The following is a 19840-nucleotide window of genomic DNA, read 5'->3' as shown; positions in this document are numbered from 1 at the left end:
CCGTTTTGCCTCTGCTGTCCATTACAATAGCTACACCCACTTTGCATTTGACAGTTGAGTGCTGCCACTTGGTCCCTGCCACCTCGAGTTCCAATTATTCCCATTATATTTAGTATTTAAATCTTGTAGTTGAGTGACTGCAGTTCCCACCATTAGATCTGACATGCCGAGAAGAGCAATTACAGGGCTCTTCAAAGATGCAGGTGCCGCTCTCACAAATCTATTTTGCAAGGCATTGGTCAGTGGTATATCTTCTGAACCCTCCCAGCTGGAATGGGTAGGTCTAAAGTCACTAATCCACTCCACCATCTCAATCACCCTGAGCCTTTGGATCCCTTCATCTACATTAAACCAAGGGAGATCAGGCTTTTCCAGCTTGCTCACAGTGGACCATCTTTTAATCCATATGTCAGCTAACCAAGCAAATAAACTATTAGAATCTTTTTTAACTCCCTGAGCTGCAACATTAAATGCAGAGTCCCTCCTTAGTGGGCCCAAATCAATAAATTCAGCCTAATCCAACTCTGTGTTCCTTCCACCATTATCCCACACCCTTAATATCCATTCCCATGCCTGTTCTCCAGATTTCTGTTTATATAAATTAGAGAACTCTTAACAGTCATTTTGAGTGTAGTGTACCTCCTCATGGGTCATACTCTCAACCTCACCTCTAGGGGCCCACCAGGACTTAGTCTAGTTATAGGTCTAGAAGCACACAGAGGTGCTGTGGGTGCCTTCTGCAGAGAATCAACATTTTCTTGCCTGGCAACTGCTTCCGGGGAGGCCATCACTGTGGCCTCAGGCAGCACAGGGCTTACCTCCTCAGACAAGAGTGGAAAGGCTGAGGGCAGCATGGGCTGGGGAGGGGATGTTGCCACTGTTGGGAATAAAGAAGCTGTTCCTTCTGGCAAAAACAGGTTCATAAGAGTTTACAAACTCAATGTCCCCAGCTTTATCAGGGTCCTCCTACATGTCCCCATTTCAAGTTTCAGAGTCCCACTCTTTTCCAATCAATGCCCTCATTATAACAGTAAACACCTGGCCAGGCTGTGCATACATCTTTCATTGCAGGTCAGCCATTTGCATGATAAAAGATTGTGTCTGTTTTTACGCAATTTCAGCTCTTTCTCCACAGGAGATAAGACTCTAAGTCAGGACAGTCTTAGCAGATTTGAGGCTCAGTATCTGCTTCTGAAGCTGGGAGATAGAGTCCCTGAGTTCATCATTTTCTTTCATCGCTTTGTCCACTGAACTTAGGAACAACCAGCTAGCTTCATTATGCTCCTTGCTTCTCCACATCTGGTCAGAGGTATTATGTATAGAGTCACTAAACTTGCCTCTCAACGAGTGGTGAATCAGGAGTGTCAAATGCACTTATTTGCATAACTCTCTGAACGGCTCATGCCAATGACTATCAGTGTTCTGCATACTATTAGAAGTACAGCTAGTGCTCGACTTACGACCACGGTCGGGACCGCAGACCGGTCGTAACACGATTTGGTCATAAGTTGAGTAGGCTATATGTACAGTTGAAATGGTGCACACGGAGATGGTAGTGCTGCTGGAAGCTGGTCCGCACTGTCATACGCCCAGCTGGGCAACGTTTGCGCTGCCAGACGTGGAGCATTTGTGGCTAGCGATTGTGGTCGTAAAGTCGAATGGTCGTAAGTTGCATAGGTGGTAAGTTGATCAATACCTGTAGAGTCCTTAGCATTTTCGAGTCTAATCATATTAAGCAGCCAACTCCAGAAACCCCAAAGCCAACGAACTCCATCCTTAATACCAAAACCTGTATTAGTTAGGGCTCTCTAGAGGGACAGAACCAATAGGATATATATATAAAGGGGAGTTTATTAAGTATTAACTTACATGATCATAAGGTCCCACAATAGGCTATTTGCAAGCTGAGGAACAAGAAGAGTCAGTCTGAGTCTCAAAACTAAAGAACCTGGAGATCTGATGTTCAAGGGCAGGGAGCATCCGGCACAGGAGAAAGATGTAGGCTGGGAGGCCTCTCCTTTTCATGTTTTTCTGCCTAGTTTATATTCACTGGCAGCTGATTGGATTGTGCCCACCAGATTAAGATTGGATCTGCCTTCCCCAGTCCACTGACTCAAATGCTAATCTCTTTTGGTAGCATCCTCACAGACACACCCAGGATCGATACTTTATATCCTTCAATCCAGTCACGTTGACTCAAGTATGAACCATCACATATGCATGAAATATAAAAGAAGGCTGGGCTTGATGGCTCATGCCTGTAATCCTAGCACTTTGGGAGGCCAAGGCAGGCAGATCACGAGGTCAGGAGTTCGAGACCAGCCTGGCCAACGTGGAGAAACCCCGTCTCTACTAAAGATACAAAAAAATTAGCCGGGCATGGTTGTGGGCACCTGTAATCCCAGATACTCAGGAGGCTGAGGCAGGAGAATCACTTGAACCCAGGAGGCAGAGGTTGCAGTGAGCCGAGATCACACCACTGCACTCCAGCTTGGGTGACAGGGTGAAACTCCGTTTCAAAAAATAAAAAATTAAAAATTAAAAAAAGAATATTTTACAAAATTGTCATAATGTGCTATTGCTGAAATACAAAGGAGGGAAAGCAGCAAAAGTCAGTGTTCAAAGTCATATGTGCTGACCCAAGGCAATGCGGATTTCGTAGGGCTGCCAGGAATTAACCAATCACCACAAACCAGGAGACTTAAAACAACAGAAGCTTATTCTGTCACAGCTGTGGAGGCTGGAAGTCCAAATCAAGGTGCCAGCAGGGTTGGTTCATTTGGAGACACTGAGAAATAATCTGTTTCATGCCTTTCTCCTGGCTTACGGTGGTTCCTGGTAACTCTTGGCATTCCTTGGATTGCAGATGCATCAACCAAATCTCTGCCTCCATCTTCACATCACCCCCTTTTCTGTGTGTCTTCTTTCATGTCCCATATAAGAATATTTGTCATTGAATTTAGGGCCCACCCTCATCCAGGATTGTCTCATCTTGAGATTCTTAATTACATCTGCAGAGACCTATTTCCAGATACGGTTACAGTCACAGGTATTGGGGGCTGGGACTTGAGCATCTCTTTTGGGGGCTACTATTCAATAACTTCAGTCCACTTTATGACACCCAAATTTCATGCCCATTTCACTTGCAAAATACATTCGCCTAACACCAGCATTCCCAAAAGCCTCAGCCTGTGACTGCATCCTAAGTCTAATATGTCACTGAAGTATCATCAGCTCAAATGTCCCAAATCTCATCATCTAACTCATTTCCATCTTGTATGCATGAAACTCAAGGTATGATCCATTTTGGGACAAAGTCCTCTCCATTTGTAAAACTAGAAAACAAATTAATTGGCTGGGTCCAGTGGTTCACACCTGTAGTCTCAGCACTTTGGGAGGTCAAGGCAGGAGGATTACTTGAGCCCAGGAGTTTGAGACCAGTCTGGGCAACATAGTGAGACCCTGCCTCTACAAAAAACTTAAAAATTAGCCAGGTGGGCTGGGTGCAGTGGCTCACACCTGTAATCCCAGCACTTTGGGAGGGTGAGGCAGGTGGATCATCTGAGGTCAGGAGTTCAAGACCAGCCTGGCCAACATGGTGAAGCCACGTCTCTACTAAAAATACAAGAATTAGCTGGGTATGGTGGCCTGCACCTGTAATCTCACCTATTCAGGAGGCTGAGGCAGGATAATCACTTGGACCCAGGAGATGGAGGCTGCAGGGAGCTGAGATCATGCCATTGTACTCCAGCCTGGGTAACAGAGCGAGACTCCATCTCAAAAAAATAAAAATAAAATAAAATTAGCCGGATGTGGTAGTGCATGCCTATAGTCACAACCTCCTCCAGGAGGCTTAGGCTGGAAGATCATCTGAGCCCTGGAGGCTGAGGCTGCAGTGAGCTGTGGTCATGCCACTGCACTTTAGCCTGGACAACAGAACAAGACAGAAACAAAACATAGAAAGAAAGAGAGAGAAAGAAAGAAAAAAGAAAGAGATGAAAGAAAGGAAAGAAAGAGGAAGAAAGGGAAAGAAGAAGAAAGAGAAAGAAAAAAGAGGAAAGAAAAGAAAGAAAAAGCAGAAAGAAAGAAAAAGAAAGAAAGAAAAGTAAGCTAGAGCAATCTGTTTTCAAAATACAATGGCAGAGGACAAGCATAAGTAAGTCATTCCTGGCCAGGTGTGGTGGCTCATGCCTATAATCCCAGCACTTTGGGAGGCTGAGGCAGGAGGCTCTCTTGGGCCCAGGAGTTTGAGGCCAACCTGGGCAAGTGAGACCCTGTTTCTATTTTAAAAATAAATTTAAAAAAAAATAAACTTTTTTTAAAACGTAAGTCATTCCTGTACCAACAAAGAGAAGCTGGAAGGAACAAAGGGGTCACCATTCCAAGCAAGTTTCAAATCCAGCAGGGGAAATTCCATTAGGTTTCAAAGCCTGAGAAGAATCCTCCGTGGCTCACTCCCCTGCCCACTGGGCCCACAGAGGCTCCATCAGCCCCTGCCTCTAGGCCTGCCTCTCTGGCCGCTGCCTCTGCATCCATGGCTTTGCCTGAGTCACTCTTGCTTTTCCTTGAAGGTTAGCATGTGTTTGTAGCTAAGTAGCTCTATTAGCCTATTTCCTCCCTGTAGAATCTCAGAAGTCTCACAGCTATTTTCATTTTCCATTTCATCTTATCTCTGTCCTTTTCTGTACAAGCTAGCAGTGTTTCTGCATGTGTAACGGCCTCAGAAACTTTGTAGGCCCCCTTTGTATCTCAAGGGTGTCCATTCTCGATCACTCCATCTCTATTTCTAGCTTCTTTTGGGATGGTTAATTGGGTCCATGAGTCACACACCTAATCTCTCTAGCAAAATGTTGTCCAGCCACACCCTTGACCTTCTCCCTGGGGCACGCTTTTTCTACAATAAGTTTCCTAATTTAAGCATCCTTTGTGAAGTAGGTAGGCTGAGAACCTCCCAAATAAAAAAGTGCTGGTTTCTCTTGGCTTAACAGCTCTTTCTTCAGTTTATTTTCTCGGTCATTTTCCTATAAGTACAAAGAGAAACCAGGCCACACCTTCAACACTTTGCTTGGAAATCTCCTCAGCTAAGTATCTAAGTTCTTCATAGCTTTCGAGTTGTTTCCACTCAGCAGTAGAAAACAATTCATCCAAACCTCTGCCACTTTATAATGATGACCTTTCTTCCACTTTCTAATAACACGTTTCTCATTTCCTTCTGAGACCTTACCAGAAGCATCTTTAACATTCATATTTCTACCAGCTTTTCATTCATGATATGTATACAGTGGGCTCTCCCTATCTGTGGGTTTCACATCCATGGATTCAACCACTACAGATCAAAAATATTCAGGGAAAAAACAATTTAAAAATACAACAGTAAAAATAAAATAATAAAAAGCAATACAGGCCAGGCATGGTGGCTCACACTTATAATCCCAGCACTTTGGGACAAAAGGATTGCTTGAAGCTAAGAGTTCGAGACCAGCTTGGGAACAAAGCAAGACCTCATCTCTACAAATAATAATAATTAAAAAATTAGCCAGGCACACTGGCATGTGTCTGTAGTCCCAGTTACTTGGAAAGCTGATGCAGGAAGATTGCTTGAACCCAGGAGTTCAAGGCTGTGGTGAGCTATGATTGCACGACTGCACTCCAGCCTGGGTGACAGAGCAAGACCCCATCTTGGCGGGGGGCGGGGGAAGAAAAAACCCAACAAGACAGGATAACAACTATTTATATAGCATCTACATTATATTAGGCATTATAAGTAATCTAAAGGTGATTTAAAGTATACAAGAGGATACGTATGGGTTATACGCACATCTACACCATTTTACAGCAGAGATTTAACAATTCATGAATTTTGATATCCAGCAGGGTCCTGGGACCAGTCCCCTGGGATACAGAGGCATGACTATATTCTCTAGGGCAATAGAAGCTTTCTTTTCTATGCTGTTCACGACCTCTGAGCCCTTACCAGAATCATCTTTGAAGTTCATATTTCTGCCAGTCATGTCTTCAAGGAAATCTACTAGGCTTTTTCTATTATGTGCCTTGACATTCTCCCAGCCTCTACCCATTACCCAATTCCAAAGTCTCTACCACATTTTTAGGTATGTGTTATAGCAGCACCCCCTTCCCAGTACCAAAATCTGTGTTAGTTTCCTAGGACTCCTGTAACAACCACACGCAGGTGGCTTTAAACAGTAGAAGTGTGTGCTCTTATGGATGCACAAGTTCAAAACCCAGGTGGTGTCAGGGTTGGCTCCTTTTGGAGGCTCTAAGGGAGAATCTGTTCCAGGCTTCTCTCCTAACTTCTGGTTATTGCTGGCAATCCTTGGCATTTTTTTCTGAGTAAACGAACCACTCCAATTTCTGCCTCCCTTTTCATGTCACCTCTACCCTGTGTGTCATCTTCTTGTCTTCTGTCTCTTATGAGGACACCCATTATTGGATTAGGGCCCACTCTAATTCAGGATGATCTCATATTTCTTTTCTTTTCTTTTTTTTTTTTTTTTTTTGATACTGAGTCTTACTCTGTCACCCAGGCTGGAGTACAGTGGCACAATCTCTGCTCACTGCAACCTCCGCCTCCTGGGTTCAAGCAATTCTCTTGCCTCAGTGTCCCAAGTAGCTGGGACTACAGGTGTGTGCCACCATGCCCAGCTAAATTTTGTACTTTTAGTAGAGACAGGGTTTCACCATGTTGGTCAGTCTGGTCTTGAACTCCTGACCTCGTGATCCACCCACCTCGGCCTCTCAAAGTGCCAGGATTACAGGCGTGAGCCACCGCGCCCGGCAATGATCTCATATTTCTAAATAAGGTTACACTCTCGATACCTGGGGTTGGTACTTGGACATATCTTTGAGGGATCACTGTTCAGCCCACTACAGGCAGACTTCCTGTAGAAGGTAAATGTTAAGGGTTTGGGATGGAAAAGCTGGGTGGGCAATAAGGCACTTGTCAGAGCTCTGTTTTCCCATGGCAGCAGGAACGCCCCAAGAGTGCTGTGTTCCCTGGCGAGGGGAAGGTCAAGATGAGCGTGGAGGAGCAGATTGACCGAATGCGGCGGCACCAGAGTGGCTCCATGAAGGAGAAGAGGAGAAGCCTGCAGCTCCCGGCCAGCCCGGCCCCCGAGCCCAGTCCCCGGCCAGCCTACAAAGTGGTAATGCCTTCCCAGCTACCCACAGGCGTGAGCCTGGCATCTGCCAAACACTGCCCACTCCCAGGGCTTGGCCAGTCTGGGCTTGGGGGGTTTGAGAGGAAAGAGAGGGGAAAGGACCCAAGCTGGGCAGCTGGGAGAGCCGGAGAGTTCTCTCCCCCACCGGCAGAAGAGTCCTTCAAGTGTTGACTTTTTCTTGTTTAAGGAAAATAACTCACAAAAAGGAATGCCTTAATTATTTTTGTTGAAATGAATTATACAAAATTCACTTACTAGAGAATAGTACAGAATTCACCACGTGGAAACAGCTGTCACTGGCCAGGTGCAGTGTCTCATGCCTGTAATCCCAGCACTTTGGGAGGCTGAGGCAGGCCAACATGGTGAAACCCCATCTCTATAAAAATACAAAAATCAGCTGGGTGTGGTGGCACAGCCCTGTAATCCCAGCTACTCGGGAGGCTGAGGTAGAATTGTTTGAACCCGGGAGAAGGAGGTTGCAGTGAGCTGAGATCACACCACTGCACTCCAGCCTGGGCGACAGAGCAAGACTCTGTCTCAGTAAATAAATAAATAAATATTTTAAAAATAAAAATAAATAGTCATCACTTATACATGTTTCTGGAGCACCTCCTCTGTTCCTAGCATTGGGCTGGCTGCTAGGAAGATAATCACAGTAGCTCACCATCGCATGGCACAGTATCATCTACAAACCCCTTTCATGTTACTTTATTTAATCCTTGTAACAACATTGGGTTAGGAATTATTATCCCTGTTCTGCAGATGGGGAAACAAAGTGAAGAGAAATGAAAGGGTTCCTGGGCTACACAGCTGTTACGTACAGAGCTGGGAGTGGCCCAAGACATTGTTTCACTTTTCTTTCTACTAAATTTTAGAAATATGGAAAAATTATGACTTGTAAGTCCTGTCCTCAACAGCTTACATTCTAGTTGATGGATTAGAACTCCTATCATGTGAAATCCTTAGAAGTTAGCCAGGTGTGGTTGGCTTATGCCTGTAATCCTAGCACTTTGGGAGGCCAAGGTGGGAGGATCGTTTGAGACCAGGAGTCTGAGACCAACCTGACAACAAAGCAAGACCCTGTATCTATAAAAACATGTTTAAAAACTACCTGGGCATGGTGGTGTGCACCTACAGTCCCAGCTACTTGGGAAGAGGCTGGGATGGGAGGACTCAAGGCCAGGAGTTCGAGATTACAGCAAGCTATGATTCTGTCACTGTACAGCAGGAGCGACAGCAAGATCTTGTTTCGTAAAAAATAAAAAGAAGAAATCAAAACAAGTCACATTAATTCAACTGCCCAAAATACACAGCACAGAATGTGAATACAGGGTAGGGCAGGATGGGGAACGGCAAGAACTGACAAGAGATGTTGCTGAGAAGTCACCTCTAGAGCCTAGCGGGTGGGCAGACTTTGGGCCAGCAGAAAGGAAGGAGGATAGTTCTGCAGTGGGGTGCGGTGGGAACAGTGGGGTGGCAGCTGGGTCAGGCGGGCTGGGAAGGGAGCGGAGGCCAGGGCATGGTTAGAGCTGCCGGGAGGCCTGGGTAGCTGTGGTGCCATCATGGCACTGGTGTCCCCTAGGTGCGCCGCCACCGCAGCATCCACGAGGTGGACATCTCCAACCTGGAGGCAGCCCTGCGGGCAGAGGAGCCTGGCGGGCGGACCTACGAGACACCCCGGGAGGAAATCGCCCGGCTTCGCAAAATGGAACTAGAGCCCCAGCACTATGACGTGGACATCAATAAGGAGGTGAGTGGAACCAGGAAGGGCTGGAGCAGGAGACCCTGGGAGGGGACATAGGTGGTGACCCCAACCCCTCCATAGCTCTCCACTCCAGACAAAGTCCTCATCCCCGAGCGGTACATTGACCTGGAGCCTGACACTCCCCTGAGCCCTGAGGAGTTGAAGGAGAAGCAGAAGAAGGTGGAGAGGATCAAGACGCTCATTGCCAAATCCAGGTAACCGTCTGGGAGAGCCTCTACTTCCTCTGCCCACCCTGGCACCTAGGACACCTGGGCCACTAGAAGTCGCTGAGGGCACAGAGCCTCCCCAGGGGAGAGCACATTGAGGTGGTGGCTCCAGGCAGCAGCAGGGCCCAGCCACCAGCAGAGGCAGGGATGCGGCCGTCGGGTGCTGGTAAGACCTGCTGGCTCATGCACATCACACCATCAAGACAAAACCGAAGGCTCGCCCTCTGCTGACTTCTTTCCCCTTCCAGGCTGCCCTAAATGCTCACTTGAACCTTTTAATTCATTTGAGAACATTGAGGGAAGGGGTCCCAACCTGTGTTTTTCCAGGGTCCCATTCACTCCTAGCGACAGCCTTGCTGGGAACCAGAGACTGCATATTCACGGGTCCCTGGCCCTCCCTGCCAACCTCAGTCTGCAGGCCCCCACAAGCCACTTGGACCATCCTGTCCCTCCCTCCATTTCTGTGTGTCTGTGCCTCTTCAGTATGCAGAACGTGGTGCCCATCGGCGAGGGGGACTCTGTGGACGTGCCCCAGGACTCAGAGAGCCAGCTGCAGGAGCAGGAGAAGCGGATTGAAATCTCCTGCGCCCTGGCGACCGAGGCCTCCCGCAGGGGCCGCATGCTGTCTGGTGAGAGGGGCTGGGCCTCGCTCCACCCTGCCAGGGAAACCAGCAGACCAGGTGTAGGGGAGGACGCGTGGCACTGCTTCGGGGGGGCAGGAGCAGAGAGGTATCAGGTTGAGGAGATGCTCCTGGAGGTTGAGATGAGCATCTATTGAGCACCAGGTACTGTGCTAGGCTCAGGGAGGTGCAAAGGGACCAGAGTTGCTGACATCCAGGAGCTCAGAGCTGGGATGATGCTTACAGTCAGTGCAGGGAGTCATGGCCGGAAGCCATGCAGAGCACGGGAAGCCATTCTGCCCGGGCAGGTCAGGGAAAGGCGCAGAGAAAAAATGATAACTGAGTTTGACAGAGAAAGGTAAAAATATTTCTCAGTTGCAGGGAGAGGGCCAGCTATTCCAGAGTGTCCTTTCATTTCCCTTTCTTGCTGCATGCAAATAGGAAGAATCAAAAAAGATGGTGCAGGCAAAGAGTTGAGAGTGATACAATGAGCACCTTGGCTATTGATCCAAACCTACCTTTCTGCTAAGAAAAGGTGACTGTGAGGAGCTGACCTCACGCTGATGCAAAGGCTACCAGGTCCTGGCTAGAGGCTGATAGGGTTGAGACCAACAGGGTCAGCTTCTACTCAGCCTGAGCTACCATCCCAGAATAGATGAAAATGTTGTTGATCTTTTAAGAATGAAAGAGAGTCTATATGAATGGGAAAATTCAAGAGAAAGGAGAGACAGTGGGTAAGTCAAGGAGCCTAGGAAACTGTTCTCCTCCTCAAGATGAAGGTGCTTAGGATAGAGAGGTAGAGTGAGAGTGAGAGCTTCGAAGCCCGCGGTTAGAGGAATGATTCGGAAGGGGGAGCCATAGCGGGAGACAGCATTGGCAGAGAGGAGCGAGAGCAGGTGTCGGGCCTCAGGTACAGCAGCCCAGGCAGGAATCGGGCCGGGAGCAGGTCAGAAGCGTGGCTCGGAACAAAGTGGAAAGGCTGGTGTTTCATGTTGGTGATTAAGGAGGGTGCACATTCTGGTGCTCTGAGGTTCCATTTCCTCATCTGTGAAATTCAAATCAAAATTCCTGCCTCCAGTTCTGGTGGCGTGAGGATCGGAAACAATGTGTGCCAAGCACCTAGCACAGTGCCTGGCATTCAACAAGTGCTCAATACATGCTCACAGCTGTAGTAGTGGTGACAGTAGCAGTAGCACTGTGATGCTGGTAGTTGTAGTTGAAATAGCAATAGCTGAAGTAGAAATAGAAACTATTTGTCATTTTGCTAATTGTTTTAAATATGGATGTTTTCAGAAGCCAGAAGATTTTAGCTACGGCAAAGAGGATTTAAGTAAGCCTTAACGAAGAACCTTCTGCCAGTTAAGGTGTCATGGACTTTAGCATGGGTGGCCAGGGAGAGACTTGGAGGTATTTCAGGGAGAGGCTGTCTTTAGGCTGGAGCTGAGGGGAAGAGAAGGGATCCTGCAGCCAAAAGGCAGCAAAACCAGTTTGGCCACAAGGAAGCAGGCCTCTGTTGAACCTCCCTGTAGTTTACCTGCAAAATGAACTTGAACCTTCCAAAGATCAGATTCCACATGCTCTGGGCGAAAGGCAACTTCCTGTTTTCAAGGGTTACAGAGACAAGGCTGGTCTAAAAACTTTGCTCTGCTCCAGCCCCAGCCCCCGGCCCTCCCTACTAGTTCCTTAGCCTAGGTTCTGTGAAAACAAAACCTACCCAGCCTGTCCGATTTCCATCTCATCAGGGTCTGTGTGCTGAAACCAAACGGTCACCTTGCTTTTGCCAAAACCTCAACTATTTAAAAAAATGGCTGTGGCAGGGCCAGACCTCAGACTTAGCCCACCGTCCCAACTGCCCCTGGCCTGTGGCCCATCTCCTCAGAGCTACAGCCCTGCCAGGCACAGCAAACCTGGTCCTGGGCACGTACAGGGAGGGCACAGGTTCACACCCTGGACAGTGTGTGTGTGGCAGTGCTGGGCACAGGTCATGCGCACAGTGTGCAGCGGGTACAGCGTGTAGAGTTCAGTGCCGCGTGTGGCATGTGGCACGGGCAGAGTAATCAGTGAGGAATGCTGTCATGCTTGCAAATTCACCCAGTGCGTGCAGACTCAGGTATGTAATATGTGGGAAGTTGTGACATTTTTGAGTGTGTACGTGTGGCGTGGATGTCATGTGCAGTGTCTGGATCTGGTGATGTTTGTAGATACACGCATTTATTTGTGTGTATTCAAGTGTGCAGTGTGGGGGTAGAGGAAATGTTGGAGTACAAATGTGGGAATGTGTGCATCTATGCAAAATTTCTAAGGATGTTGTGTGGAGACCCATTACTTGTGAGTCCAGCTAGTATTTGGTAAGCCCGTGGAGCATAAATGTACATGTATGTGAGTGTACAATATATCAGTGGAGGTTGTGTTTATGAATGCATGTATTTACGTGTGACTGGCTTTTCTGCAGTATGGGAAATGATAAAGCGTATTTGTGTATATGTTGTGTACAGTATATATATTGCAATATGGTGAACGTAGGTCCGTGTGCACAGGCTGGGAGAAAGCACAGTGTCGTGAATGTGAGTATGTGTGACTGATTGCTGCACGCACATGGTACTTGTGAGTGCACACATTATAATATCGCATCTGTATGATACACATCTGCAGCATATGTGAATTTTAACTATTTTGATGGATCTATTTCTAATATAGGTGGAGTATTTTTCTGCCTTCTTAACAAAGTTCTGTTTTCATAGGACCTTTTCTTGCTCATGATTATCATTATAAATATCTTTATTTTGCTGATCTCTGTTAAAGGAATGCCCGTAGGGGCTACAGTGGACATAGATCTGTTTGTAGCTATGCTAAATATTCCCCAGCTGTCACGCTTTTAAAGCTGTATGTCTGCTTTTTATAAAACATTTTCTTTCCTCAATCATGCTTTCTTATAGATGTCAGTGGGCCTCCCAATTTCTCCGTGTCTTCGAATTTTCCCATTTCTAATCTCCCCTGGGCTAGAAACCCAGCGAGTCAACACCTATTAGAACTGTGTATAAATAAGAGTAACTGGACTCATGAGGGGTCCCTATGAGTAAATTATGAGGGCTTCACTGCATGCCATGGAGGCTGTAACCTCTGTGTTGGCTTCCCTGAGATATCTTTTGCTTCGTTTTTTGTTTTCTTGGCTGTTTTAGAAGCTGAGACTGCTCGATGACTAACCCTTGGGTCGGTGATGTACATATGCACACGAATGTGTGTTTGAAAGTGTTTGTGGGTGTATTTGCACATGAAGTTACAAGTGTTGGCTCACATGGAAGGGCACAGGCTTGGAAATGCACAAATACACATATCTGAGCCTTGTGCAATGAGCATAATGATATGGTGTTGCCACTTACCACGCACAAACTTGCGTATAGGCAGACAACTTCACATCCACGTGAGAGCTACGTGTGTTCCACGCACATGTAGGTGTGTTAGATATGTAATTACAGGAGCCGCCTTGGCCCTTTCTCTTGCACAGAGGGTAGGGAAGATGAGGTCCAGGGTAGGGTGGGGAGGAGGGTGGGAAGTTCACTGCTGGGACCCCTCTCTTGGAGGAAGTGCAGTATGACCCTGGCTGAGGTCTGGTTCCTTTCTGAGCCTGAGTGAGGATGTTGTTCTCTGCCATCCTCCTGCCTCGCGGCTACAGTGAGGGTCTGGAGACTGCATAGAGCTTGTCCCCAGTAATCAGTCCCCGCTTCTCATTGTCCTTCCACTTTGCTGTTCTTAACATGGAATAATAATGATAATAGAGTAAAATCTCATTAATTCAAACATCACTTCAGGCTTGTCTCGATTTGCTCAGGGGTGGACCCAGGTTTGTCTTTACTGGACTGATGAAAAGGGGGTCTCAAGTGTTAGCAGGGAACATGTTTACAAGCCGTGACTGTGCCAAGTTAACAGACCTCTCTTTAAGTTTATCAGAAATCTCTGTTTTTGTGACATTGGTTAACATGGTGGTCCCTTCACTTCTTTTCATTAAATGGGGCCCGATGGTTTGGATTAGTACGATTTTACGGCACTAATTTAGTGTGATTTTAGTAATCACACTAATTTAGTGTGATTTTACTGCACAATGATAATGATTAATATCATTATCATTAGTGACACCGCCGTGTATAAGGTGCCACTCCCTGGTTCTATCGGCACAGTAGCGGAGAAGTGTGTGAATCTCCCCATTGTGTGAATGGGAGGGGAGCTCTTGGCCCAGAGAGGGCCTGGCCTTACAGTCACACTGGTTCTCAGCAGAGCCTAGATTCCGCCAGCTCTCCTCTGGGGCCTCACACTCTCCTCCATGGCGCCCTGGGAACGAGGACAGCTTGGCCTAGCTTGAGCAAGCTCCAAGCTCAGCGCTTTCTCTCTGCTTGCCTCCCTGCCTCGCTCCCCGCCTGGGGAGGGGCTCGCTTGCTCTGGGTGCCCACCCTCCTCCCCCACCCACCCCCATTCACCTCCCTGTTCATTTCTGTTTCCAGTGCAATGTGCCACCCCAAGCCCTCCCACCTCCCCTGCTTCCCCGACTCCTCCAGCCAACCCCCTGTCGTCTGAATCCCCACGGGGCGCCGACAGCAGCCATACCATGCGGGTCTGAGCTCTGACGTAAGCACTTTTCGACTGTATTTCATCCACCTGGGGAGTGGGGCCCCTTCCTCCACCCCCATTAAGCCATCTATGCCCTCTCATTTTGGTATTGCTTCTCCCCTACCCCAGCGCCCTATGCCACTCCTCCCCACCCTCCATCCATCCATCCATCCATGCATCCATCCGTCCGTCCGTCCATCCATCCATCCACCCATCCATCCAGCTTCCCCACGCAGTGCTGGGCTGGAGCCGGCTGGCAGGGCCGCCTCTTGGATGTTGTAATGCCCATGGCCTTTGCTTCTCCAGAAGCAGACAGGGAATGGAGCCGAGACCTCACCTGTCTGCTCTCAGGGAAGGCTCTTCCCTGACACCTCACCCCTGTGCCTCCTGTCTGCTGACAAGCTTTCCATCTGTTGAGATATACAGATGCAGAACCTTCAAAAGCCCCCAAAAGCTGTTTCTCCACTCCCAGATCTTATTATAATTTAAAATAACATTGATAACTACAGCCAAATTCTGTGAACCCTTCCCTTCCCCAGCCCACAGCCGCTCACTCTCAGTCAAGTAGAAAAAAACAATGACTTCCTTTCCTTTGTTCCCCTCTCAGGTTGAGGGACCCGGGTGGTTTCTGCCAGGTTTTTGCCGGATGAGGCTTCTTCCTCCAGGGGAGGTTGGCTGGAGTCCTTGCTCCTCTCTGCAGCCCTCTTCTCACCCCATTTCTCTTTTCTCTAGTGCAAGCCCTGGCTGAGGCCAATGCTGTGAAGCTCCACAGAGCCACGTTCTGAAGCCGTCCTCTGCCCACCTGGGGTCCTGGCTCCCCATCCTGGCCCCCTGCCCCTGCACTCTCATGGGAATGCCGCAGGGAGCCAGGCTGGGGCCATGGGCTGCTGCCGAGAGCGTGGATGCCTGGGTGTCCACACACCTACCACGCCTAGCCCTGGAGTCCTCACTACTCACACAGTGGTCCTGGGCCAGGGCTGAGATGGCAGTGGAGAGTGCCATCCTTGCTGATGCCCAGGTCACAGGGAGCCTCAGCCTGGCCCTGGCTGGGGTTGTGGTGACTCCAGGGGAACATTCCCTGATGGGGGACATGCCACGGTGGAGAACATGCCCGTGGCTACCTTAGGTCAGGACTAGAGGTGAAGAGGAGATGGACACTGCCTCTTGGAGCCAGCCTGACATCAAGAACAGCACCTGTCATCACCCCTATCCTCATCAGCCCCACCCTGCTGCCCCAGCTGGACCCAGGGCTTCGACACAAACCCAGTGCTTTGCTTATGGGTGCTCGCTGGGATCCAGTGAAGACTGACCACCCTGCTTGAGCCAAAGACAAGGTGATGAGAGATGGGGAGAGGCTACTGGCTCCCAGAGGAAACAGTGCTGGCTGTGGCTAAAGAAGAGCAGGTCTGTGCAGCGTCTGAGGGCAGGTTGGGAAGGGTAGCAGAGAGTTAAAGACAGAAGGAGAGAGAAAGAGAGAGAGAGATCCTCAGAGTGGGAGGAGGGAGAAGCAGCAGGACATGTTGGCAAGTAAAGTGGGAAAGAGGGAGATTGGAAAGGGGGTATCGGATTGGTTTCCCCAGGTGGAGCCTTAGGCTAGTGCCCGGTGCAGTGCCAGACTGTCACCTCTACTCCTCCCACCTCGTTCCCAGGAGGACCCACCAGTGGAGCACCTGGCAGCCTCAGTGGAGATGCTTGGTGTGGGGATCAGGGTGAAGGGGGTTGAATAGCAGCTGCCTGGGAGATGGCTGTAGTAGGTCTGCAGCTGGCGTCTGCCTCCCCGTCCTGGGGTAAGGAGCAAAGAGAAGGACTTGTCTTACGCAGGGTGTGGTCAGCTTCAGGGACTTACCTACCCAGTTCCATGATATTTCTTGCCCTGTTCCCCCTGGAATGTGCAGTGGGCCAGCTGAGAGCATGCCTTGAGGAGAGGGGGTGAGGTCACAATCTGGGAGGCCAGATTCCAGGACCCTCCCCCATCCCAGGCATCCCACACGAGGACTGGCTGAGGCTAGGCGCTCTCACAATCCACCTGCCCAGGGAGGCCGGTGGGGGAGAGACAATAAGGCAAAGTGAATTCTTTCTCGGCTCTACCCACCTGGAAATGAATGTAGCCAGAGAGGAGGACTTAGCGAAGCTGAAGACGCCCTGGCCCCTCGGCCTTCTGTCTGCTAGAGTTGCCACCAGAGGCTTCAGCCTGACCTCCAGCAGTCCCAAGAACACCTACTAATTCCTCTCCACTCCCTCATGGCTGGGACAGTTACTGGTTCATATGCAAGTAAAGATGACAGTTTACTCAACAAATATTTATCGAGCACCTTTTATGTACCAGGCACTGTTCTAGGTGCTTAGGATATTCTCATGTTTCTGAGGGATTACAGCCCGGGAGGCGCCCAGCGATCTTCACTTCTAGCAGGTTTTGTAAACGTGACCCTTGGCTCTATTTCCCATCCTCACAGTTCAAGCACCCCAAACCTGCCCTTTCTCCCCTGCAGACTGGCAGGTGGGATTGGCTCCCAGGTCATCTCCTCTCCCTCTTTCTGCCACGCCTTTCTCCCTCCACAGGAAACAGGCTTTTCAGGGCCTTCCATGCCTGCCGCTTTGTCCATCTCTTTTTTTTTTTAAGTAATATTTTTTAGAAATACGTGTAAAATACCAAGAAATAATGTCTGCACCTCTGCCACCTCTCTCTCACCTCTTATTTCATAAAGCTGGCTCTTTATGTTGCTTTACATGCCTTAATATATGTTTTATGGAGATTATACATATTATAGATCTATATATGTAATCTATTTGTTTGGATGTCTGATCTTTTCCTGCAGTTCCCGCCCAGGCCCGTTTTTCTCTCCCATATTTTCCACATCGCTCCTCGCATATCAAGGCCATACCCCTTGCCTTTTTGATCCAAAGAAGGGGAGAGGAAAGACTTATTTTAAGACAGATCTATTTTATGCTTTTGTTTTAAAAAAGCAAATCTATTTTCAAAATGTGCAATGTCTGAATGGAATGGGCACACGAGGTGAGGAGATGAGGTACCTGTCTTGAGGTCCCAACACTGTACCCTTCCCTCTGCCACAGTGGCTTCCTGCCACCCTCTTCCCCAGTCAGGAAAGGGCTGGTCCCCAGAGCTCACCCAGAGAGCATCTTGCCAAGGCAGGGCATTCCCTTGAAGTTCTGGTCTAAGGATTTGATTACACTGTCTGCTCCTGATGACCCTCTGCGGTTGTCAGGCATGCATCCTTTGGAAGGAACTGTTTGCACAAAGAGACTCATGCAGGCATGCACCCCAGATGAGCTGCTAGACTACCCCTCTTCATCAGCTGCTGGAAAGGGCAGACAGTAGAATGGCAGCTTATACCAAACGCCGAGGATGTTAGTCTACGAGGTGGTGTGAATCCCAGAGGAGGCGGCTTGGGATCCTCTGGGCCATCCCTGGTCCTTCAGCACAGACACGTACGAGGTCCTTGGGCCTGTCACACTCCTCTTCACTTGATCCCTCTCTGTCTGGGTCACATCTATGACATCCCCCCTCTGCACCCTTTCTTTCTGGGGGTGTACCAAAGGGATGATACTTTAGTCTGGCATCCAGACTGCAAAATCAGCTTCTGGGCTGAGGAGGGTCCTACAGACAAGGTGACAACCTCACCCAAGAAACCCCAGGACTTTACCCCGGCAGGCTGCCACTGGAGCGCCGAACTAAGCCAGCTCAGCCTTCCAAACTGCTCGGCCTTTGTCAACCGTCAAAGTGGGCAAAGGGGCTCCGGCCTTGCAAGGATTTGGGCAGGATAGAAGTCTTTGTCTAGATCTGAAATCAAGGGTTTGGGAATCTGGAGCAGAGCTCCTGGCCAGCGTTTGAAGCCTGGCCTCCCACCTGAGGCATTTACTGACACCCTGTCGCCAGCCTGGAACATTCTGCTCTGAATGAACAGAGCCCAGATGGGGCCCAGGGCTAAGTGACCCACCTGGGGAAGCTCTGATTATTCATCCAGGGCCTTCTCCATTAGCACCTTACCTCCATGATCAGTAACCATGAGGCTGTAATCAAATACCGCTACTGTCACTTTGAAGATTTTCTGAGGTCGCAAGCGACATACTTGCTCTCCTGCCTTTTGGAGAGGCATGTTCTTGGGCAGGGCTGGTTACAGCAAGAGGGAACCAATTCCTTTTCCCTTTAGGCACCCTCCACCTGGCAGCTCTTAAAATGAAGGAAAAATAGTATATACACACACACATATATATATATATATATATACACACACACACACATATATCTATTTATGCACATATTGGGGCCAATTTTATTTGCTAGTATTAGACAATAAACCATACAAGGACATTTATGATCTCAGTGTCTTTATTTAGTATAAAAGTGACCTTAGAAGGAGGGTGACGGTTAGATAGATGGAATCTCTGTCAGGGGGCAAACAGCTGTAGCATCCCCTTAGCATCTTTCTAGCCAATGACCCACCTCCCCGGGAGGAGGGGCGTGTCCTGACGGAAACAGGTGAGAGTTTGCTTCCTCCTTTCAGCAGCATTCTTTTTAGATTTAGGTACTAAAGAATCCCAGTGAGTTCTGCATTTGTATCTTGCAAGTTTGTATAAACTCAATACAGGAAATAAAATGAATGGTTTGTACATGCGGTGTGTGTCTCCTACTCTGTGTCCGCCCTCAGAGTGTGTGGCAGCTTATGGGGTTGGCAGGAAAGGGGAATGGGGGCGGGGGAGTAGGCTGGGTGCAAAACGTATGATCTCTTCTTCCCCCATGCCTTAGCCTGCACTCCACGGCCGCCATCCCCAGGAGCTGGGGAAGCGCTGGTAAGCTGCCAACGCCAGCATCATCGTTTCCGTCCAGGTGACCCCAGATTAGGGTTTGTCCCAAGGTTCTGTATAATGAGAGTATCAGATGCTTCAGGCCCTGGCACCTTCCCTTGGTTTGACTCTGAGACAAAGGGTAAGACAGGAGAAGAAAATGAATTCCCAGCCTTTCTTGATCACTACACAATGCGCTATATTGCCACTTTCCACGAAGGTGTACAATTTGGCGGGAAGCATGAGACCACCCAATTCCCATGCAGCCTCAGCCCCTTTGGTCTATTTCTCCTGGCAGGTTTTTAGTGGTTATTGGGCACTGACGCTCAGTATGAAGGGCTTTACCAGCGCTTCTCAGTTTGGAATCTTACCGTGGGGAACAAGAGTCAAGAAGCCTGGCAAATTGTGTGGGGTGGGTAGTGGGAGAGAAGAAGTGCCTCTGGGAGGCTGGCGGGCTCAGCTCGGCTTCTGCAGGTTGTCTGAGGGAGGGCTGGCTCAAGAAAAAGTGAGAAGGGGAGATGAAAAAGCAAGCTTCCTCTCATTCCTGATCTCACACCGGCTTGGCTTTCATGACTGAAGCTGAACAGAGACACCTGTTCCCGAGTCTCGCTCTGTCACCAGGCTGGAGTACAGTGGCACAATCTCGGCTCACTGCAACCTCCGACT

At 48.9% G+C, this 19840-nt stretch overlaps 1 protein-coding gene across 29 annotated transcripts in view; it reads left to right on the top strand.

Moving 5' to 3' along the window:
* Nucleotides 1-19002, top strand: part of PLEKHA6 (pleckstrin homology domain containing A6) — a 166211-nt gene extending 147209 nt beyond the window's left edge. For 20 of the 29 annotated variants that reach the window (XM_032288857.1, XM_032288863.1, XM_032288862.1 and 17 more), the window contains 4 exons: nucleotides 6987-7163; nucleotides 8761-8928; nucleotides 9004-9137; nucleotides 9633-12675. In XM_032288857.1, coding sequence (XP_032144748.1) covers nucleotides 6987-7163; nucleotides 8761-8928; nucleotides 9004-9137; nucleotides 9633-9927 — 774 coding nt within the window. In that variant the 3' untranslated portion in view covers nucleotides 9928-12675. Of the gene's footprint in view, nucleotides 1-6986; nucleotides 7164-8760; nucleotides 8929-9003; nucleotides 9138-9632; nucleotides 12676-14265; nucleotides 14390-15103 lie in introns of those variants that run through there. The other 9 variants (XM_032288854.1, XM_032288859.1, XM_032288878.1 and 6 more) reach the window with 5 other exon arrangements.
* Nucleotides 19003-19840: the final 838 nt, after the last annotated feature.

The sequence above is a fragment of the Sapajus apella genome, unplaced genomic scaffold, assembly GCF_009761245.1.
Source record: "Sapajus apella isolate SASKATOON/1434 unplaced genomic scaffold, GSC_monkey_1.0 scaffold22, whole genome shotgun sequence".
Taxonomy (NCBI): domain Eukaryota; kingdom Metazoa; phylum Chordata; class Mammalia; order Primates; family Cebidae; genus Sapajus; species Sapajus apella.
This window is presented reverse-complemented; position numbering and strand designations above follow the sequence as displayed.